Source organism: Festucalex cinctus, chromosome 18, assembly GCF_051991245.1.
Source record: "Festucalex cinctus isolate MCC-2025b chromosome 18, RoL_Fcin_1.0, whole genome shotgun sequence".
In the NCBI taxonomy this organism is placed as follows: Eukaryota; Metazoa; Chordata; class Actinopteri; order Syngnathiformes; family Syngnathidae; genus Festucalex; species Festucalex cinctus.
Window position 1 is genome coordinate 9,270,919 of NC_135428.1, and position 23,909 is coordinate 9,294,827.

Here is a 23,909-nt window from a genome sequence, read left to right on the forward strand (position 1 = left end):
TTGGGTTGAGCATCTCACTCTAAGGAAGACGTCTGCTGGGATACTTTGTGATCGTCTGCAACTCAAAGCAGAATCGGTACATTTCACCCTTAAGGCGCCTTTAAAATTCTGAAGCTGTTTTGTGTGTGTGTGTGTGTGTGTGTGTGTGTGTGTTGGGGGGGGGGTGTGTGCGTCAGATCCCGCTTTGCTGATTTCCAACACAACTGTCAGCCAGCTCCGCTGTCTGCTTCTGGTTGCATGCGAGAGAGCAGAGCGATGTGCCTCAAGGCCTACGCCGGACTCATAGGTGAGTAAATGAAAGTGAAGAGATGGAATCGTTTTGTGGGAAAGTCAGAACGCGGCGTGAAGGATTATTAGAATTCATCAGCAGGTGTCTTGCAGTGATATTTGGCTTTTATAATCCTTTTTACCCCAGAATGTGACTTTTTACTAGTTTCACAAATAGTCATTGCGTTTGGCTTTTGGCTGTGTGTTGCTTCTTCTGTTAGTAAGTTTGTTTGTCCGCGATCAATGGCTTTTACTCTCAATCCATTTGAAAAACAAACCACATTGACTTCATAATGATATTAAAATACTTCTCGAGGCCTTTCATATACTGTATTGTCATTTTCTTTCTCTATTTGTAATTTTTTTTTTCAAGATTAGATTAGATTAATAGGCAGACACAATCACGAAAAATTCTGTTTTCTCCATCAACTTTATGCACAATTCTTTACAAAAAACTTGCCATTACTTTTCCTTTTGTTGCTGCTGCTTTGGGATTTTTGTCAGAAGTACCCCCAAAAAGAACCTCACATTTGTATTTCGACTGGCAGCTCATCAAGACATCTTATTGTTTCTCCCATTTTTCCTTCACTGTATCTTTCAAAACATTTTTTTTTTTACCCTGTTGCATGAACGCGTGAGTGTTGTCGGTAGTCTGCTTGGTCTCTTCAACAGAGGCACAGAGCATTAATAATGTCTTAGCTAACTTAAAATGGATGTTTGCTGTCTTTTGCAGGCACCATTATGACTCCCAACTATGTGAGCAACAGCAGTACAGAAGTGTCCCAGTGGTGCACGTGTGACGGCAGCGGCAACGAATGGCAGGGCTGTCAGCGCATCCTGCACATGTTCAAAAACAATATTTGTCTGCGTAAGTGTCATTTGGTGGCCAAAACAATTCACTTTCTGGCTGTACTGTAATCACCTTCATTCCAATATAAATCTTCCACAAATAATATTGAAAGGTGTTTTATAGTACGTTTGAGGAGCATGTTACTATGCTAAGATTTTAAAATGCTCCTCCTGTTCATCTATTTGAAAAAGTTTGAGTAGCAATCTTGTAATAGGGTTCAGATTGGATCGCAATGACTAGTCTTGTAAAAATGATAAAAAGTAATTTTCTCACATTAAATGTACTTAAAAGTACAAATATTTAATATTTCTATTTGCATGCAGTTAGTGTACCCGAGTTGTTTAGTTAAAAATTAGCATCGTAGGTAATGCGCAACGTTAGCTAGCACATGTTAGCCTGACCACAACATTAACCAACAGTCTCCATCCATCCATTTTCTTGACCGCTTATTCCTCACAAGGGTCGCGGGGGGTGGTGGAGCCTATCTAAGCTGGCTTTGGGCAGGGTACACCCTGGACTGTTTGCCAGCCAATCGCTGGGCACACAGAGACGATTCGGAGCGTCCAATTAACCTGCCATGCATGTCTTTGGAATGTGGGAGGAGAATTGAGTACCCGGAGAAGACCCACGCAGTCATGGGGAGAACATGCAAACTCCACCCAGGAAGGCCGGAGCCTGGACTCGAACCAGAGTCCTCAGAACTGGGAGGCCGACGTGCTAACCTGCTAACCACTCAGCCGCCGTGCCGCCCACCAACAATTACATGATTACTCATGATTATGAAAGTATTGGTGTTTTGATTTCACAGGATTCAAATTAATTTAACCTACCTTTTACAATTCCTCTAAATGTCCGAAATAGTACAATTACAAAATGTAGTTCTTTGATTAAACTTAGCTAATTTTGTCATTTTATTGTAGCTTAGCTTGCTCTCTAATGGGTAGCTTTATTGTATCAAAAGTAATTTTCTAACATTAAATGTACTTAAAAGCAAACACACACACACATTATATATATATATATATATATATATATATATATATATATATATATATATATATATATATATATATATATATATATATATATTTTATTTTATTTTATTTGATTTTTTTTATTATTTTCATGTAATGAGTGTACTTCAATTGCATACCAAAGTTAATGATTTGCATCGTGGCTAATGACCGAAGTTAGCTAGCACAATTTAGCCTGACTGTAGCATTAACCATATACCCAAACAAGCTCATAATATAAACTAAAGTAACATTGACATTTTGACTTCACTGGATTCATATAAATTATTTTAACCGTTGTTCTTTGATTTAGCTGCTACGTTTACCTAATGGTAGCTTCATTGTATCAAAAGTAATTTTCTAACTGAAGAGCAAGAAAAAAATAATAATCGATTTGAGTACTTTGTTTTGATTATTTCTGTATTGTAATTTTATTGTTATGTAATTAGAGTACTTCTGTTGTGTAGTTAAAGATTTACATTATGGCTAATGAGCAACGTTAGCGAGCACACGCTATCTAGATCGTAACATTAAAAAAAAAAATAATCAAAAACTCAAAGTGCATTGACATTTTAACTTCACTGGATTCATATAAATCGGAAAATGGATGGATAGCAAGTTTAACCATTTGTTCTTTGATGTAATTTAGCTGCTTCTCTCATTTTATTGTAGCTTAGCTTGCTACGTTTCTCTGGTGGGTAGCTTCAGTGTAATAATGTCGAAGATGACTTTGTAGCTAAGACCAACACATTTTATAAAGAGTGCCAGAGAGGTGATCTGACAGACCTCTTAGGTTTAAGTTAGCTATCACAATAGTCAATCATTTATGATTTAGTCATAATCATTTATGTGTTGAAAATTGTTCATAGAAAGAGTAATGAATAAGAAAAAAGAAAAGTTCAATGCCTCAGTCAAATCACAGTTTTATAACCCACAGAGCACAGTCGTCACATGTATTCAAATATAGGACAGAGTAGAGAAGTCAGAATGATTTGGTGATGATGAATAATGAACCATGCAAAGACCTCCCCTGCTGACTCTGCCTCAGGTGCTGCTATCAGCTCCATGGGAGTTTCCGTGGCACCCCCCGCTGAGACCAGCCCCGTTCCAGCTCCCGAGCCCTCCCCGAGAGTACGCGAGGAGAAGGTTCACGCCGTCAACTCGCTCCCGGAATTTACCACCGTGAGTAAGCCCTCTCGCCGCGTGAGAGTTGAACCCATACTAACAAACTAAAACTAAAATGGCACCTGCAGGGATTGCAACAGTCATTTGTGGCCAGCATCCGCCTCTGAAACAACAGATTAGTGGAACGCCCCGTCACCCCAAACCCCCTCCTGCTCTTTGTGGTCACGGATTAGCTGAAGGTGTTTGCAACGTTATAGGCTCAGCCCTCAACTTTTAATATTCATGTATGCACACCCCTTCACTCTATATTCCCTTTCTTTCCTGATAATCCTCCCACTGCTGCAAAACCTGCCACTGGTGGGATGCATTCAACATTCATACACAGTTTATTTAATAATAAACCCCTTTTGAGGTACTTTATTTTTATTTGACATTGTGGGATACACTTATGTGAGCCGAATAACTTGGGAAGCGATTGAATGTGATCCGCGAGGGTGCCCAGCATCACAGATGATCGTTTGTGATGGTCAGTACGGCGCAATGACAGCCATATGTGCGAACCATATGAATGCAAGCATGCATCAATTCACTTAATTAATCATTAGCGGAGAAAAGTGCACATCCTCGCTTTTGGGGCTGAAGAAAGTGTCATGACATAGGTCGACAGCTGGCTGAGTGACTCTCCGCGGTGACAGCTGTTTCCTGCTCACTTCACAGAGCAGCAAATGTGTTTACAGTGTACACACTACAGGCTCATCCGCTACAGCTGCAAATAGATAGAACCTTTTAAGTAGAGTGGCCAATAAGACTTGTGAAAGGAAACTATTTCGTGAATTGGTTATTTTGGTGGACTAAATGTTTTGGAGCCGAGTTACTTATTGTAGTAACAATACCAGAGCGATAAGATCTGGACGCAGATCAGTCTGTTGATTGGCTGACATCAAATCATCTCTTTTGTTCAACGATCAAAAACAAAAGCAGAAGCAAAACAAACAATTTTGACGCTACAGCGTGCGTCAATGTTTCCGATCAGCCAACAACACGTTACCTACATCTAACAATTTAAGTGCGGTATCAACCTGTTGTTGTTCCACCTCAGCAACATCCAGAGATGGACAAAAAAATTATGTTTCCAGGTTGTTCACTCATCCGTTCCATCTTTATGATTGCAGTCTATATTGCCGGGGGCCAATTTCTTCACATTTGATACAAATGTTCATTTGGACTCAAGGATGAGCTGATTATTTTCTGCTGTCAAGGTCGATGTGACCGCACAATGCGACTTTTGACCTTTACCTGAAGAGATTCTGTTTACTTCAGGGAATTCCTTTTAAATTAGACTTGATATTATTTTAGTGATGAAAAGATAAAAGCTCCTCCGAACCCATGCATATATGATGTGCAATGAAAAGTCAATATTTAATTTTAGCTGAAAGAGAAAGATTTTTTTCAAATTGCTTTTTTTAGGATAAAATTTGCTATATTAAAGATTTTAATGAAATAATATTTTTTGCAAATAAAAATCACATAAAATGTCAACAATATCTGAACCAAGGTTATTATAGTCTACAAAATTAACAAAATAAATTGAAGGTAAAATAAGTTGACAAAACAGAATTAAAAAACTATACATTTATAAAACTAAAACTAGCTATAAATACAGTGAAAATATTTTTGCCTTTGTGAATAAATTTTATACATGGGTGTAAAGCTAATACTAAAACTAATAAAAGCTAAACTAAAATCTAGTATTTAAAAAAAGATAAAAAACTAACATACCCATTCTAAAAACTAAGTAAAACAAGATGGATGGATGGATGGATGGATGGATGTTATTGACTAAAACCACCACAATGACAAAATTATTTGGTTTTAGAGTAGAAGTCAACCATAACCATTTCTTGACAATAATGTTATATGTGACCTCACTCGTCTCAACATGGCATTCTGATTAATATCACATTTTTGGAATATGAGATATGAAGCAAAATCCAGCCGTTTTTATCCCTCTCAGGAGGCGGCCATTTTGCCACACGCTGTCGACTTAAGATAACATCACAGTTGCTCAGGCAACGACCAATCACGGTTCACCCGTGTTCTGAAGCTGAGCTGTGATTGGTTGTTACCTGATGTTGGTTGAACTCTGATGTCACTTGACAGCAAGTGACAAAATGGCCGCCGATGGGAAAAACAAAACAAATACAACCTAACTGTGCTGAAAAATCCAAAACAATTCTAACCCTGATATGAACCTGAACAAACAGAGAGAACTTCATCCGGTCTGCTTTCCTCCTCTTCTAATTTGAACCACTTCCACCCACAGATTGAGACCAGCGAGGAAGTGGAGCAGGAGGAGGTGAAGAGTGAGGAATTTAACATCATCCCGCCATATTCCGAGAAGGACTCCAACACTGAGTCGAGGGCCACCGAGAGGCAGCGAGGAGCAGCCAGCTCGGTGGCGCCGCTCTGTCCGCTGCTGCTGCTGCTGTCTGTACTCATCCTGGACTGGGACTGTGGGAGCAACTAAAATATCCATCTTCTGCTTGTTCCGCCCCCCCGTCATTTCTACATTCAAACCCATGCCAACTCCCCGAGAGAAGTTGCCAGAAAGAACTGCAAAGGCTTTCGTTGAAAAAGAAAACTCCTCTCCTTCTTAAGAGTTAAAAGATATCAGTAGTGCAGCAGTATCTGTGTCTTAGCTCCAGAGCAGATAGCAAGTGCATGGCTGAACTGAGAAGTGCTGTCTGGGCAAACAGTCCATCCAGAGCCTGCTTCATACTCAAAAGTACATCCCCTCTTTTAACAAGAAGCACATTGCCAAAGGCCACACTCAAATGTACGTGCTCTCCAAGACAAAACCGCAGAAGCAGCGTGCTTCACTGCATCCCAGACAGGCCAACCTTCTGATTTCTTTTTCAGGAAGCATGACGGCTTTTTTTTTTTTTTTTTTTTACTGTCAGCTCTTCCTCCGCATCCATCACATGATGCTCTCAATGAGTTAAAGGGGAAGTCAATCCCATTTTTTTGTGGACAATAATATGTTCTATGCAGCCCCACTGGTTTAAATATGGCATTCTGGTCAATATTGCATTAGTGGAATAAGCGATAAGCAGCTAAATTAGCCGTTTTTATCCATCTCAGGGGGCGGCCATTTTGTCAATTGCTGTCGACTGAAGATGACATCATTACAACCAATCACAGCTCAGCTTCAGAAAACAGGTGAGGTGTGATCGGTCGTTGCCTGAGCCCTGAGCAACTGTGGTGTCAGATGCATAAAAATGGCTGGATTTTGCATCATAACTCTTACTCCACAAATGTAATATTAATCAGGTTATGTTTAGACTAATGAGGTCACATAGAACATATTACTATCAAGAAATGTGTAAGGTTGACTTCCAGTTTAATCAGTTAATCAGAACTCTGCTAAAGCCAAATGGTACTGACTTGACTGAAAACAAATCACTAAAGTGGCACTAAAAAAAACTCCATTTGAGTCAATGTAAATGTTGAGTTGCAGCTGGTTTTCACCCCCTCCGTAACGTTGTTTCTCATACCATCCATAGTCAGTCTCACAAACTAAAATGCATACATATCCAGAACCTTCCTCAACACGCTCATAATACAAGCAGGATCACCTTTAAGTAACATTCTTCTGAGCTTAATTTACTAATATTATTTTATTTGTGTTGCTTTTCTTATAGTGTACTTCTCTGTCAAGCATTTGCTAGCTAACAGCCAATCAGAGTTGTCACCATGTCGCATACCGCCATTAATAGCCCATTCATTCAAATCATATCTAAAAAGCACAATGAAAGAAAAATCTCTTAGTTCTTCACAATTGTAAACAATATATTTTTTAACTTAGTACTGGTATTATGAATGTGTTGAGAGAGGTTCTGGATTTGTGTGCATTTTATTTTGTGAAACCATCACTGTGGACAATAAACAATGACTTCTCAGCAAAGTTGTTTGCTCGTTAAGGTGTATGAATAATGGATACAATTGACATTAGTGAGGTTGCAAAAATCTGACACTTGGCTGATTGTCAACAAAAGATTAATGCTTGCTTCTTTTATAATATACCTTACTTTATCGTCCGCCGCCATTTGTTGTGACGTAATATCCTGTCATCATTCATTCACAAAACCTTTTCTCATCACCAGAATTTGCATTTTGGTTTTATTGATATGCAGAAAATCCATTCCTCAAAATGTTTGTTTGTTTGTTTTTGTGCAAATTTTAGGCCTCCCCCGAATTTCTCATAATTCCATTCATTTTCAAATTTTTTGAAAATTCTAATAAATGTAATTTCCGTTAGTTTTCGTTTTAAAAAAGCATTTTCGTTTTTATTTTCTTTCGTTAAGGAAATAGTTTTTTGTATTTTAGTTTGAGTTATTTCGTTAATTAAATAACCTTCAATAGCACTTGTATTAAAATGAAATGGATTATAAATATTTGAACTGAGTCAAATGCCATTTTTAGCAGATGCCACGGGCCACTAAAAAATGGACGACGGGCCGCAAATGGCCCCCGGGCCGTAGTTTGGACACCGATGCTCTAAATGGAGGAAAAAATAATCATTAAATAGCAGCGCCAGCCCACCAAATGCCCATTGGCCAATCCAGCCCTGTATATATTTGTGAGCAAGCATGTGTACTTTTAAGAGGTGGGCTACAAATTGGACTGGCTGCCATGAGTCAAATTTTCACAATTATATTAATGCATATGCACATTTCTTCATAGTCCCAAGGGTCCACTCCACTGTATGTCTTTGTTCCTTTAAAGTCGCAGCTATTGCTATTTGACTTTTGCATCTTGGGAACACGCGAGTTCATTTTATAGCCCTGGAAAAGTTACCTCGGAGTCCAATAATTAGCCCTATGGAGCACATTAGAGTAGATGAAGGGTCATAAATGGACTCTTATTCCTCAGCACGCGTGTTGAAAACAACAACAACGCATTAAGTGCTCCCCGTGAGCGGCGCAAAAATGAAACGGCGGTGACAAAAGCGAGGAGAGCGTCTATAGTGGAGTCGCCACCAGAAGAGATATTACGTCTTTACAACCTTTGGCTCCTCTCACAGCCAAACACCTCCAGTCACTTCGAATTATTCCGAGCAGGATGAGTAATGAGAGAGGGCAACGGCAATGAGATAAACCAGAAATGAGGAGGGTGGCGGGAAAGCGACTTAAAGCAATTACGGGACAATTCAAAGTCAACATGTAGGGAGAATGTGGCGGGCGGATCAGGGGAGGAAATAGGCAATTTGCAGCTGTCATAGCCTCTCACCTTTTTTTTTTTTTTTTTTTTAAATCCCGAGGAGATGTGTTTTAGTGGCACTTCCCTGTCATGTCGGGCAGATGTTGCGAGATGACGATACGGAGACGGGCACGGACACTGGAGGCTGCAAAGGCTGCTGGCTGCAACGCTCATTGAGCAGCACATTGAGCCATTCTCTCTGCCTGGAATAACTTTTGCTGATGTTAATGATTTTCTTCCTATGGCTCATTTTCCTGGGAAATTACACTGTTGCAGGGTTGTAGGTAAAGACAAGCATATGGGATTTTTTTTTTTTTTTTTTTTAGCATTATTTTGAGCAAACTTAACGATGAGTTTTCGGAAAATAAGAGTTGTAATTGGCTTTGGGAGGAAGATGCGCACACACTATTACAAAGCATTATTATGAGCATCCTAATGACGAGATTTCACTGAGCACTTAAGCAGGCTGGACCTTTTCCAAAGATGTATCATAAAAATAGGTACATAAAAAGAGTTAGCTTGTTATAAATGTCGCAGGAGGAGCACTGCTATACATTCTCATTACTGTAAATATGACTGTATGTAATCACTTGAGTAGGCAGCATGGACCGGCACTTATTTCACTTGTTTCCATTGAGAGAGTTAATGAAGGGTTACATTGGCACAGGCCAGTCGCCAGTTTGTTTTAATTGAGGTGAAAGGAAGCTAACAGGCAAAAAAAACCAAAACATAATAACATACATGGAATAGTGGCATTGTTAAAATATGTAACCTGGACACATGAAGAATTATAAAGTGTTCATTGTTGTAGCAATTATGCTGCTAATTTGCCGTTTTGTGGCGCCGGCCTTAATGACTGAACATGCGTTTTGAATGATGTGTCTTCACATTTCAACAATGTATGTTTATGTTTGTAAACTATGTAAAAAAAAGAAAAGAAAAAAAAAAAGAATCACGTTACCATCCAGTAGCTGGCGTTTTTGATGTATTCATGACTTTAATTGCATCAACAAATCCTTTTAAAGATCCTCCCACAAAATAATGTACAGAAATATGTTCCACATGTTTAAAAACGACATATCAATCACGCCAGGAAAAAAAATGTGACGATGATGTGTAAAAGAAAACTTAAACAAGTGTAATTTTTGTGACATAACAGAACTGTATGCCAGTTTGTTAAAAGATGAATAAAAGCCACATCGGCAACTTCCATATCCAATAGGACATTATTGGATGGAAATGAAATGACTGCTGTGTTTTGCCAAAGTGTTTTTTGTGAGATTTTAACAACAGCAAATATGGATGGAAGTGTTGCTAACGAGCTTACTGCCACTTTAATGGCGAAAATGTTGGGCAAGTATTAACAAAATATTTTGAAATTGCTGACAATTGAAGATAATATTGTAATTATATACATTATTTGAACTAAATACTCATATTATACAGATTTATTAAACAAAATAGTGCTCAAAAGGCCAATTCCTTCTCCTTTGTCCAGATGGTGTTTTGTGGGTTTCATTAAAACTACACAAATAAAATCATAAAAAAAGCGACACTCTGTGTAGTTAATCTACAGAACGGCATCTCTGTCAAACCACAGACCACTATCAACCGATCAACAGAGTTGCTTGAAACCTGCTTTCCTAGTCATATCACACGGACATGGTTGAGTGGCCACTTGTTGCTAGGCAAAATTCGTGCCCCACGGGCAAATGGAAAAACACACACATGCACACGCACACACATCCTAATTTCATTGCCATCTTGGGACCGAGAACAAAGAAAGCACAGGGAGTATCAGCAGTAACAGGAAGTCAGACACATACTCAAGAAAGAATATTTCTTTATATTATTATATTAATATTTCTATTTCTCAAAGAGTTAAACAATGGCAAGTGAGCGCTGACCCCCATTTAACATTAATTTGAATGTGATTGGTTCATTCTGATCAGACACACTCCAGTTATAAGTGCGCAGGTCACATTCAGGATGGGAAAAAAAGGGATTAATCTTTGCCTGATATGAAAAACCCCCCAAAAGAAAACAAGGGTGTGTAGACTTTTCATATCCACAGTTAGTAATCACGATAGGCCCATGGGAGGGAAAACAAAACAAAAATAAACAATTAATTATGACAACTGCTTGAACAATAAGGGCATCTCTGTCTCTGAGCAAAGCCAGACCTTCCGCCTTTCATTTTCATATCAGCACATGCCATTCAACGTCAGGAAGTAAACTGCAATTTGCATAAATTGAGACGCATAACTGATTGCTTACAAAAGCGCCCGCAGGAATTATCTGTGCCTGTTACAAATCCCACCTGTCCTCTTTCTCGTTTGAGTCCTTGTGCTCCGCCGCTAACAAGTACTTCTTGCGGGAACTTCTTACAGGTGTCATGTTCCAGAAAGCAACGTGTAAGTAGTCAAATGAAAGATGCTCGGATCCCATTTAGCTGCACACGAGTTGGCTGTCACACTGACATGGAACACTGACGCACTCGACAAGAACATTTTTAATGGTGTTTACCATATACCTGAATGTCATCCCCCATTAGGGAGAAAAGACAGCACATGTGGTCGCGATTCCTTTTTCTTTTCCATCTACTGAAGTATCCTTTTTTTTTCCCCCCTTAAATCTGTTCCCTATTTTGTGTCTCTACTTGTTTTGTTTTTTTTATTCCTCATAAACATTTGCGTTTTAATTTCCTCCCCTTTTATGCACCAGCCTTTAGGTTTATTAATGGCTTTGGTTTTAGTTACAGAACATTGCGAATGAACACAACTCCAGACCCAAATGCAGCAGGTTCACATTAAAAACATTGGTCAGTACATGACTTGTCTTTGATCATGAGGTGCTTCAGTATAGACTTTATTACCTTCCCTTGCACAGTTTAATGAAATCCAGCGCATGAACTGTGTAGCTCTGCCTTTTATAAAAGATAATAAAGCTCTGTTTTGTTTTTCTGATATATTTTTTTTTGCAGTCTGTCTGGCTTTAGGGGTCAATCTGGAGGCACACACTGCTAGCACAGCAATAATAAACATATTGTTGACTGTCAGTCAAAGACTCCTATATTGGATCTCATTACATTCCGGAGGTGTACTTTCATTCCTCCTAAATTACTTTGGAAAATACTCTCAAGGGTAATTACTCTACAGTACTGCGAATGTAAGCAAAGTTAGTCATTTGCCCATCAAGGCTTCCTCATGAGTCATTATTTCGCTAATTTGCATCATTAGAGGTGTTTGCTCCCACCCATTGCTTGCTCCCTGAACAGCAAAAACCTCTCACTTCTGTCCATGTGACTTTATATTTTACTTCAAGTATATAAAATAAGATATTATTAGATTGCGGTCTTCAAATATGAACATAAAATCATGCCTGTAAAAAGGCTACGTTAACTTGATTTTGCCATTGATGATAAAAAATGGCAAATTTTCAGTTCAGATGAGACACATTTGCCAATTAAATGTCAAAAAATTGAAATGTGCCTTCATTGTTTAGTAGATTTGAGTCTCTTTTAATACAAATATTTATCAATGGATGCATTAAATAATATCTTGTCTCCATTCTAGCCTGCGCTAGTCTGCAAGGAAAAAACAAATTGGGCCAATGAATCCACATTCTAGATGTGACGTCACTCTTTGGGCAGGAACTGCAAATATGACAGAGAAGAGCATTTTTTTGTTCCGGTATAAGTTTTGGGAACTTCACTTGTACATACTAATCTTAAATTCCCATTTTCTTAGGCTAAATTATGATTAAATGATGATTATTTGTGTCATGACTCTAATACAATAATGCAAAAATGTGATTAATTTTCACACTGAAGATTCAGCAGCAGGGGTGCCCAACCTTTTTTGACCCAAGATCTACTTTTCAACTCGCCAAGCTCCAAAGATCTACCACTTCAGTGTCAACATCGCAAACTCTCACACATCTTTTCCAGCCTGCTGTGTAACCTGACATCACTTTTTTGTGTTGTTTTACACACCACTAGACATTCGATAGCGCTCTTCTGATCTCACTCATGCAGCACACACTTGGACACACAAACTCCATAATGAATAATAACCATAACTGACCTTCATATGAAAGAAACTGGAGGGGGGTACAGATAAAAGACAAGTATAGCGCTGAGTTTTTAAAAAAAAGTTAATCACTTCCTACCTTAGTGGGAGACTTGACACTGGGAGGAGGCAGCTAGCTTCTCGCAATCAGGAGTCGAGGTGCTGGTTGCAAGGCGTAGGCAGGCAACAAGGTGGTCATTGGTCATTACTGAGCTGTACTTGGACTTGATGATTTTCATGTGTGAGAATGCAGACTCGCACAGGTAAGTTGATCCAAAAAGAGCTGTCAGGTTCAAGGCACATCTTCTAAGGTTGGGATACTTCTCCTCCACCAGCAGTTTCCAGAACTTGACATGCTCTCCAGGTTGAGCAAATGTTGATCTGGCTTTCATCTCAATGTCATTTTGCAAGGTCAGAATCTCATCCTCAAGTGCAGAGATTTCCATGTCAAAAAGTGTTTTCACTTTGGCAGCAATGTCGCCAACATCAATATTTTTAGCAAATGGAAAACACATATAGCTGGCGACAGGCTCCTTAACAATTTCTCCGTCTCTGAATGGCTTCTTGTGTTTAGCAAGAACGTGACTTATGCGATAGGAAGCAATAGTTGCCGCTTGGTCTTCGGTTTTGTGAAAATTGATTGCTTTGCTACAAGCTGTGCTTTCAAATCCCGCACTTTTGCAGTGCTTAATGCGGTTTTGGTCGGTACTTCCTTGTCGTAGCTCCCGTGTAGAGTTTAAAGTGCCGCTTCAGATTTCCTTTCTTCGCCAACGCCACTGTTCCCTTGCAGATTAAACAGACGGGTTTTAAATTATAATAAACAAAAAAATAATCTTCCTCCCACTCTGGATGAAAATGATATGTTTTGGCTCGTTTTACCGCCATTTTAGTGCGTCATGTAAGTGCTCTGTTGTGCTTGGCTGCTAGCTGCTAATGTTGACCGCTACCCACTTCCGTCAAGCACGTCGCCAGTGCGCAGGGGCCGGTGCAGCACTTTTGGGTTACATATATATATATTTCTTATTTTTTTTTTAAATACTCTTTTGACTGAATGTGTAATATGGTCCGCACGGGCAGTTCTTACAAAAAATAAATAATAATAAAAATAATATAACAAACAATCTCTCTCTCTCTCTCTCTCTCTCTCTCTCTCTCTCTCTCTCTCTCTCTCTCTCTCTCTCTCTCTCTCTCTCTCTCTCTCTCTCTCTCTCTCTCTCTCTCTCTCTCTCTCTCTCTCTCTCTCTCTCTTTCCCTCTCTCTCTCTCTCTCTCTCTCGCTCCTTGCGGTCGACTTGCGATCAGTCCGTCGACTGGGCACTCCTAAGCTATAGCCAAGAATGAGTCTTGTATGCATTTATTCTACTAAGGGAAAATAGGACATTGAATATGTTGTGGCTAGATGATGTCTTATGTGCTTGCATTTATTAAAATAGTAATTTTCCAAAATGTTGACAAACAAACCAAAATGCAGTCAATATCCTCAAGTAGTTGTCTGTACTTTGGAAAATAATTAAAAGGGAAACTATCTTCATCTCAATCCAACACATGGGGCGGCCATTTTTTCACTTAATGTCAACTAAATATGAAATCACAGTTTTTCAGGTCTCATGTAATTACCGATCATGACTCAGCTATTTCTTGAGTTTGGTCACGTGACCTTCAAAAACATGATTAGCCGTTACCTGATCCCTGAGCAACTGTGATGTCATTTCAGTCAACAGCAAGTGGCAAAATGGCCGCCCCCTGAGGTGGATAAAAACAGGTGGATTTTGCTACCTAACTCACGTTCCAAATGATTATTTTTGTTTGTTTCTTTTTAATTACGTTTTTCATGTCTTATCCATATTTTTTCCTTCAGTATTTGAAATGTAAATGTTTAACTATTAAATTCAACTTGCAGATGTGGTCTACTGTATATTTTCTACTAGTTCATCCATTCAAATGTGCTCCTTTCATCTCCGCTTTCATCATCTGCATGCAACTCCTACACTGTACTGACTATAGACGCATGCATCACTTTGAATAAAGCCTCCGAGGCCTTCGCGGTTGCAGACCTTTATGACAGTTTTATAATTTCATAGTCATCAATCTTGGCCGCGAAGAGGGTTTGGTTTTCAAGCTGATGAGCGCAGTTTAATATTATTTGTTGTTTGGCACTGACAAATTGTTACTTGCGTTCCGTTGTCTTGAAGCTATAAAAGGGGACGAAAAGAAGCAACACGAGTTTGTCTTGGTTGACAGGCAAACTGGGTTAATTCTACGATTGTTATTACTTGGCTTGAATCAGCTGCTGGGGTTTATTTTTGACTTGACAAAAAGGTTATGAGTGTAAAAAAAAAAAAAAGGTAATTATCGTTAAAGTCGATCCATCACAACAAGTCAATAACGCTCGTGTTTGCATGTTTTCACTGTTCAAATGTCACTGAGCTTTTCGTCCACCTGTTCTGACATTTATCTGTCCTCCTCCCACCTCCCTTAATTGTCAGAATGAATAACATTACCGATAATGCCGAAAGTCGCCGCTTCCCATTTGCTTCAATTTGACTCGTTCTTGCAAAGCTGTCATAAAAGGCCTAGCAGACTGCATCTGACAAAATGGCAATTTGCACAATTTCCCCCCATACGGACACTAGCAGCCCCCACTGCAGCAATTGTGCATATAAACAATGCCCTGCAGTGCTACCTAGGCACCGCTCACACAAGAGTGATGCTGTATTGAAGGAGTGCGCGCAACGCCTGCCAGGCTGAATTACACTGCTGCCAACGTCTGCACATTTGGTAAAATGCAGATTTTGTTTTGGGGACACAGATTTATGTGAACATTTGTGCTCATCCCACCGTGAACGTATTATATGATAATGCCATAAATTGGACAGTTTGACAATAGTACATTTATAAGCTGAAGGCAATCTGATTTTATTGACCATATAGGCAGGCGCTGCAATGACATGGGTCATTGAGCAAGTGGTGGTGTAGATTTTCACTGAGAACAAAGTTGGCTCTTTTCGAGGAGAAATTTGGAATTTCTTCTTTGAAGAAGTAAAAAAAAAAAAAAAAAAAAAAAAAAAAAAGATGATAAAGTGGCTTCCGGCTTTGTTAGTTGGAACAGACAAAAGATAGCAAGTGATGATGTAGAACACTTTAATTTAAAGAGGCTTTCCAGGAAGGGATTTACAACCCATAAAACATGACGCGGCTGACAACAAATTCCATTCTGGCCTTCAGTTTCGATGCAAGTCTGCACCTTTCACTTCAGCGAGATTGCACCTCGGCATTGTGGTCTTGCTGAAAAATGTGCCTGGAGAATCATTGGCTATATATCATATATATAATATATTCAGTAAATAATCCAAATCACTGTCTTGAGCTTTGTTGTTCTTTCTGTCTTGCAGGCGATTGTTCTGAAGAAGAGTGCCCTAAATTGTGTGCAATAGCATCACCTTAATCTTCTTCTAAAGCTCTGCAAGAAGGCAACTGTGTGCTTCCACTCAGTGAAAATTACAGCGTGTATATATTGTATGAGCCCAACTGTCAAACTTTGAACTTTTCAATTACTTTGGAATAAGCGTATTTCCCCCGACGACGCAAAGCTCTCGCAGAGATCATGCAGTAAAGAAATCCAATCAGCCGAAAACACCTAAGCTATTTATTTTTGCTCAAACAGTTAAACGCACGTTGTCGTGAACACAGAAACACGTCAGGTTATCAAAAGTATTGACCAAAACGAGCGGCATACTTTTTGCCTAATTGTTTGGGAAACACGTTGACTTTTATCACACATTGTTGCGTTATGATAGCACATCTGTCCTACGCTAGACGATGCCCTCCAGTTGTTATTCTCATTATAGGAGGCAGATGTCCATCTACAGAGTTGACCTAACTGAATTATTTCAACTGCTTCCTGGATGAAAGTCTTTGATTGTTGATTTGTTTTTGGATCGATACCATAATGACCGCTAACTGACCTCTGCTAAGGTCAGACTGTCAACAAAAGTGAGAACATTTGTGTCGTATTTGTGTTTGTTGCTGCTCCATCTGTTCGTCAGCAGCTCCCGGTTCATGAAGGAGTGACTCGAATGGTGAAGATAATCCAGATTATCACCGTAGTAGACAACAGACAGGACAAGCACTTAAGGAGAGATGCAATCTAATAAGGAAGGAGACGGTTCAGATGCAACCTGATGGCTGCTCCTGTTAAGCGTCTGCTTAATTTTCCTCAGGCGAGGTCAGCATGCGCACGCGAAAAGGCAGTTAGCATCTGCCTCGTACGACTGGCGCCCAAGGACCAAGGTCTACTTTTACCAAGTGCAAAGGCACATATTTTTCTACCAGGTTTATATATGATGTTCACAGCTATGACATTCCTTATGTTAAGCAGACGAAATGATGCAGCAAGGCAAGGACATTTAGGTAGCTGATTTTCTGATTAGATTTCCAACTAAAAAAACAAAAACAAATGTCCCTGGATACTTGACTTAATACTTGACTCAGTGAACAATTTTCAGCATTGAAAATTTAATATTTCATCTCGAATGAATGCGGTAACTCCTTTATTTTTCATGTATAATTAATACCTTTAAAAAATAATTTTTCCACTTGCTGTCGACTGATGACGACATCACCTGTGCTGAGGAAGTAGGTAACGACCAATCATGGTTCACCTGTTTTCTGGGTGTGGTCAGTTAACTGAGCCATGATTGGTCGTTACCTACTTCCTCAGGACAGGTGATGTCATCATCAGTCGACAGCAAGTAGAAAAAATACTTTTTAAAGGTATTAATTGTACATGAAAAATAAAGAAGTTACCACATGAATTATAAAATATTAACTTTTTACTGCTGAAAATGGCTCAATGAGTCAAGTATCCCTTTAAGACCTTAATCCAGGGGTGTCCAAACTTAACATAAAGAAAAATGGAAAGATGCAACTTTGATTTAAAAAAAAAAAGAAGTTCACTTTCGCAAATAAATCAAGCAATCAATATTATGCATTATTTTTTTTTAAATACCGCTATGCCGAGGCTTTCTATTAACGGCGATACATCAATTTTTTTGTTTTTTTTGTGGCCCAGGGTCTGCATCGCCCCTCGACTGAGCAGCAGCTGAATCCCATTTCCACATTCAGAACCAAAACAAAAGCAATCTGTAGTAAGAATGGACTACCATTAATTTAAAACATTAATCGGTCTTTGACACTAAGCAGAAAGTGAATGAAAATTGTTTTAGTTTTTCTTCTACACAGCATTATGACGAGAGCTTCAGTTACTATTTTAGATGTAAATGTAAGTGTCTTTAGTGTCTTAAGTGTCTTGTAAGTGTCTGTAAGTGTTTGTCAAGACAAATTTATTAGTAATAGTGCCCCCATCCCTCTTTTTGCTTATAAAAGCATTGCAGATTATGTCAAAAGTTATTTTTAGTATATGCTGCGGGCCCCCTAAAAAAATGGGCCACAAATGGCTCCCAGGCTGTAGTTTGGACACTATTGCATAAGCCTCTTGTATTTGTTAAATTATTATTATTTTTTTTATTTGTAATTTGTTCAATTTCTGGAATGATTTTCTATGTGATTAAAATCAGGACTTTCATGTTTCCTTTGATATGTTTACCTTTTAGGCTTCATTTTGTTGATACAAACAAACCACTGGTGTGCATTGCCCAAAAGATATCTTTATTTTCATTTTTGTTTGTTCCGCGTGCCCGTTTTCTATAGCACTTGTCCTCATTCAGGTCTCCGGTGAGCTGGAGCCTATCCCAGCTGACTTTTGGGCGAGAGGAGGGGTGTACAACCCTTGGACTGGTTGCCAGCCAATCACAGGTTTTGTCTGTCCACAGAATGTTTTCCCAGATGGACTCTGGTTTGTCCAGGCACATTTTGGCAAAGATCACGGGTGCCAATAGTGTTGGCCACGACTGTATGAGCCGACTATGAATGAGGTGGTGGATTTTACTGCGACTAGAAAACAACCATTTAATTCAGTGTTAAAAAAAAAAAATGTTGCATTTAAATGTGCCCATCAAAATGTCTTGTCATCTGCTCAGCTATTGTTTCAGCATCAATGTGCAGGCAAAATGGCTGTGGTCGCGCACAAAAACGAGGACGGACAGAAAGCGTGAGGAAGGCGACGGAGGAAGTGATGATGAAGTGTTTGATGTATGTCTTGAGAACAAGCGTGGCCTTAATGATAAAACACAGGCAATGAATAAGTTTGGCAGTGGACATAGCGAGCCTGTCAGTGTAAGCATAAAACCGTGATGGGTGAGAGCGTTGCACTGTTAAACCTTCACGCGCCACGATGAACAGCTCCGAAGACACAGATGAGGGTTGAGAACATCAAACATAGTTGTAATTAAAGGTGCACTCAGTGATTGTTTTTTTTTTTGTTTTTTTTTTGTCAAAGTCAGCAAATATCGGCTCACGCTCCGCTAGCTGTTCCTTCGCAGGTGTTTCCTGTAAAGTGAAAAAAAAAAAAAATGGATTGGACCCTGCCAAATTTTCAATGTTCCCTCTTCATGGCCTCCCATCAGACAGAAACGGCGATCCACAAATTCAGCATTTGGTACTTGGACCTTGAGTGGGAACTTGACAATGACGGAACGCAATAAATATATTATAGGAGTCAACTTTACTTTTACTTTTATTCACAGGATTGGGACAGGACAGGATAAGAAATGGGAACGGGATCATCCATTTGCAAAAATAAAATCTTGGACTGATGTGTTTTGTTTTTAATGTAGCTGACCTCCAAAATGGGAGTGGTATGAGAGTGAAAATCATTCTGGTCGCAGGACGGGGCAGGAGTCATTTTTTTCAGGAGTGGGGACAGAACAGAACAAAAAGTTCACACAAGTAGACAGGGGTGGCATTATCTAGTAAGATGGGGGGATACTGTTCAATTTGTGTTTGATTTTGTTTTTAATGTAGCTGACCTCCAAAATGGGAGCTGTACAGGAGTTGGGGCAGGACAGGACAGGAGGAGGACTGGGAGAGGGACGGAACAGGATAAAAAGTTCACAAGAGCAAATGAGAGCAGGATTATCCATTAGCTAAAAATAAAAAAGCATATGTAATCTAGTTCAAATGACATCAACTAGCACTGTACAGTACTGATTCCGAATGTCCTGGGTAGATTCAAATTGACATAGCTATACATAGAATCTGAAATCTGATTGGGCAAAAAAAAAATAAATCGAACATCAACATACGCTACTGAAGCAATGTAGCCAAAAGAGATTCTGCAAAATGAACAGAATAGACTGTTGGGAAATTAACTTGTGACATTTTAATGAAACAAGTAATTGCATTTAGTTTGTAAATGTCGGTCAGTGCTTTTTAGACCAGCGGAACATTTCCCAAATCAGTTAAGAAATGCACATAAAAACTCTGCTATTCATGCTAACACAGTACTAAAATAACTACAAAAGAGAAGGCAGCATGTAGTTCTTTTTCATATAGCAATCTCAAAAATCATTCTTAATCTGTATTTATGGAGCGATCCATGGATGTTTGAAGAATATTACTCTCTAATGAAACGTTGAAAATTGTGGAATGGAGCATCCTGATAGGATCTCGAGGCCAAACACCTTGAATTGATTAGCATCCAAAATGAATAGTCTGTATAGATCAATATTACAAAAAAGCTTTTAATGCTAAAGTGCATCACTGGAAATTTACACTGACAAAAAAGAATCTTTTCGCTCACTTTAACGCATCGAAATAAGTGCCTAATTGCCTGTCTGAATGAAAATAGCATGTGTGGTTCCATTGTGCTTTTTTTATTTATTTATTTATTTATTTTTTTATCCAGCTGCTCTTCATCGAAGAAGAATAGAAGGCACACTTTGGGGGCTTGTATGTCTTCTCATGCCTGTCAAGCACATGGCAGCTGAGCTGAGCTGAGCTCGTTCCTTGGATGAGGTTTTTTTTATAATCCACCTTGAGTTTTAAGGTGCCTCTATTTGCACATTACTATTTTGCACATACACACACGCTTCCCTAGAGTCACATTAGTGTGCTGCCGACCCCTTGTCATCATCTCCACAAGCCTGACCTTTACCCTGGCCTTAACTTCACCTTCGGAAAAGACTTAATACCCGAGAGTTTGCTGATTTACGTTACGGCGACTTGCTTGTTGGCCCCGAAAGGGAGGTGAAGCCTCCATGCTGATATACGACATGTCCCCACGACATGAATTACACACAGTGTAAACGTTACAATGCCATAAATGTCGGTCAGAGTGCGAAAACGATGATGTCACCGCACGCTTTTATTCCTGTTGGATCAACACGACTGCCATTTGTTACACACTCATCTATAAAAGCAAACTGTTACGCACATGCAATGTCCTGGCGAGCGCATTCTGTTTTTATTCTCTTCCGGGGTCAGCTGAGGCCACCCGTGGGCTGATTTTCTCCCTTTTGATTCCAACAGGAAGAGTGTCCAAATGTTTGAGAGTAAACAGTCCTAGCGGGATGTGCTTTACACAAAGCTGTCCTCTCCATTGAAAGACGCACAATGGCGGAGGCGCTTTTTGAGACTTTTGCTTTGCGGGTAAATTATTCCACTTAATGGATTCATCTCTGCTCCCTTCTGCCGCCACAGATAGGATGGAGAGTACACTGGCAAATCTGCAGGAATGTGGAGAAATACGACGGGATGAAGCAGTGCAAGAATGGGGAGGGAGAGAGACCAGAGAGAGGAAGGAGAAGTGCAGATGGGATATCTCAAAGGTTAAGATGCAGCCATGGGCTTTAAAGCTGTAAATCCTCCTTTCTTTAAAAGATCACTTTTTTTTCTTCTTCATCTTCTTACAGTCCTCCTTTTCAACCCTCCCCAAATACACACACATCACACTTACATAAATGCACAAACACACTTCAGTGTAACGCCGCTCCTCTCACAAAGTGGAGCCATTCACTAGCACGCCGCTACGTATGTGCATTATGCTAACAACAGAGTGGCCAGATCTGTTTTTAAAAGCAAGAATTCATCTTGGGGACTGACCATGAACTAAAGCCTTTCAGCTAAACACGAGTCAGAATGTTGTCAACGATGCAACATCTATGACGTAACAAGGACATTTTATTCACTGACCAGCCTTAGTATTAGGTATGTGCTAACCGGTTCAAATGAGAGCTAATACAAGAGCTGTATTGAAATTGCACGTCCCAGTCTTCCAACAACAAATACTGTGTATTATTATATTTCCTTTAAAAATGACCAAATTAAAGAAAATACGTGAGTGAATCACCCGACCAACCACCACTGTAGCTACAATGGGTAAAAGGTAGGATATTCTATCCTTTTTTTACTCATTTATTCATGTAATATAATCCTACAATCGTTAGTTACAATCCACTATTTTGCATTCATTTTGCGTAAATGCTTCTAGTGCTGTAGACGTAGCTTAGCAGAGCGTCACTAATTACATTTGGCTGTAATATGACATGATTATTGTGGGAAATTTGTCTGAAAAATAAATAAGGAGCAGGCGAGCATGACAGCCCTCGCGTACGCTGGCAACGGAGCAGCTATTAAATTTTCGTCACGAAAAAAATTGTTCAGACAAAAATTAAACGAAAACTTAAAAAAAAGCCATTAATTGACGAAAACAATAACTAAAATTGACTGATAATTTCGTCAATGACTAAAATGAAAATGAAAACAACAGTGATGAAAATTCACACAATCCAATCAGAAGGAATGAAACACAGGTGGGAGAAAAGAACCACTCCTTGCACTTTTTTTAATGTTGAAATATGTTTACATTCATTGTGCAGCTGTAAAATTAATCTCAAGCAATTATGCTTTTTTTTTTTTTTTTTAGGTGAAAACTAATCATATTATTGTCGGTTCAACATATTTCATTGAAACAATTACTAAAGACATTGTTGTATTAAATGTGTCCTGTATGTTAAACTACAGTTACAAATAGGTGTTATAATTTTCTGTATAAAAGTTTAAATGTATGCTGAAGGAAAAATATCGCCTTAACTGTCCATTTAGTTGATTAAGATTGGATTAAAACTACCATACAATCAGATGACTAAATTATGACTAAAACTTTTATTGTTAGTAAAATAATTAAAAAAATAATAATAAAAAACTCTAACTAAAACTAAATTAAAATGTCTTTCAAAATTGTCACCGGTGAGAGGCACTTCTGTTTTTAAATGATGTAAAAGACTGGCTTATATGAAAAGCAATATTAAAATGTTCTTGACTTTGAAATTCAAATAGTGCTCAATCATCAAGTTTGGCAAACTCAAGTCTTATGTGTAGAGCTGTCTTTATCGCTGTCGGAAATATTCCCGGAAAGGGTTTTACACACACACACACACATATACATAAATATATATATATATACCTTTTTTTTAAGGAGCTACTATATTTTATATAGTACAAATACTATTTTATAAAGTAAAAATACTAGTTGCTGAGTCGTTAGGTATGGTGGTAGCGAGTTGTGTTTAAAAAAAAAAATCCACTTTCGTGGTTAACTGCTCATGATCCGCAATGCGACTTTTATTAAGCCCCTCTCATTCATCATTAAAGTTAGTAGAGTGTGTTTTATTGTTTGAACATATTAAATAATATTGCAGGGTTTACTGCATTTTACATGTGTGTAACATTACTTGTACAGTTTATTCATTTTTTTTTTGGGGGGGGGGGGGAATCCACCTTGGAGGTAAAAAGTTAGCATCAAACCTCAAGAGCAGCCTGAAGAAGTGTGTATCTGCAACAAAATATAATCAAATAAATGAATAAAATTAATGATGAATAAACCGGTATAAAAAGTAATGCGTGGTTGTGCGTTATTGTATTCCTGTTAATGTGGTATCGCTTCAGCTGCACAAAGAATCTCTGCTACATATTCTCAAACGTCAGCGGGACATGTGACAAAAATCATTTAGCATCCAGATATTAATGACATTTTGTTGGGAGCGAAAATCCCTCGGCGCCGAGGCGGAGTGAAGAGCTCGGAGGAGTGTGGCGGGGTGATAGGACAGGAAGCAGAAAAGGAAGAATAAATAGCAGGGATATCTTGTGTGCATGAAACCAAACAGGCAATGGATCTCGACAGCGAGGCAGGTGGGTGAGAGCAGATAGAGGAGAGTTGGAGCGTAGTGTATACAGATTAAGAGTAGTGTTAATGCTGACCCATAATCTCCGTCTCTGTAATTGAGGTTGTCTGCCAGGGGAGGCAGCAGGAGTTTGGACTGTCTCTCTGCTTTGCTGAGTTCTAAAAAATGCACAAACACACACTGGAGTACTCCTTGCTGCACTCTTGGACTGCAGAGCGCGACGTTCCCAAGAGACAGGCAGGACT

At 39.0% G+C, this 23,909-nt stretch overlaps 2 protein-coding genes across 3 annotated transcripts in view; one reads left to right on the plus strand and one right to left on the minus strand.

The window, feature by feature from the left end:
- The window catches only part of gfra3 (GDNF family receptor alpha 3), a 27,832-nt gene extending 20,453 nt beyond the window's left edge, over positions 1 to 7,379 (plus strand). Inside the window, exons 5-8 of one of the 2 annotated variants that reach the window (XM_077505464.1) lie at positions 177 to 286; positions 1,001 to 1,135; positions 3,179 to 3,312; positions 5,579 to 7,379. In XM_077505464.1, the coding sequence (XP_077361590.1) occupies positions 177 to 286; positions 1,001 to 1,135; positions 3,179 to 3,312; positions 5,579 to 5,782 (583 nt within the window). In that variant the 3' untranslated portion in view covers positions 5,783 to 7,379. Of the gene's footprint in view, positions 1 to 176; positions 287 to 1,000; positions 1,136 to 1,577; positions 1,845 to 3,178; positions 3,313 to 5,578 lie in introns of those variants that run through there. The other variant, XM_077505465.1, reaches the window with a different exon arrangement.
- The window catches only part of LOC144006566 (SCAN domain-containing protein 3-like), a 15,847-nt gene extending 2,526 nt beyond the window's left edge, over positions 1 to 13,321 (minus strand). Inside the window, exon 1 of the mRNA XM_077505466.1 lies at positions 12,685 to 13,321. Within this exon, the coding sequence (XP_077361592.1) occupies positions 12,686 to 13,099 (414 nt within the window). The 5' untranslated portion in view covers positions 13,100 to 13,321 and the 3' untranslated portion in view covers position 12,685. The remainder of the gene's footprint in view (positions 1 to 12,684) is intronic.
- Positions 13,322 to 23,909: the final 10,588 nt, after the last annotated feature.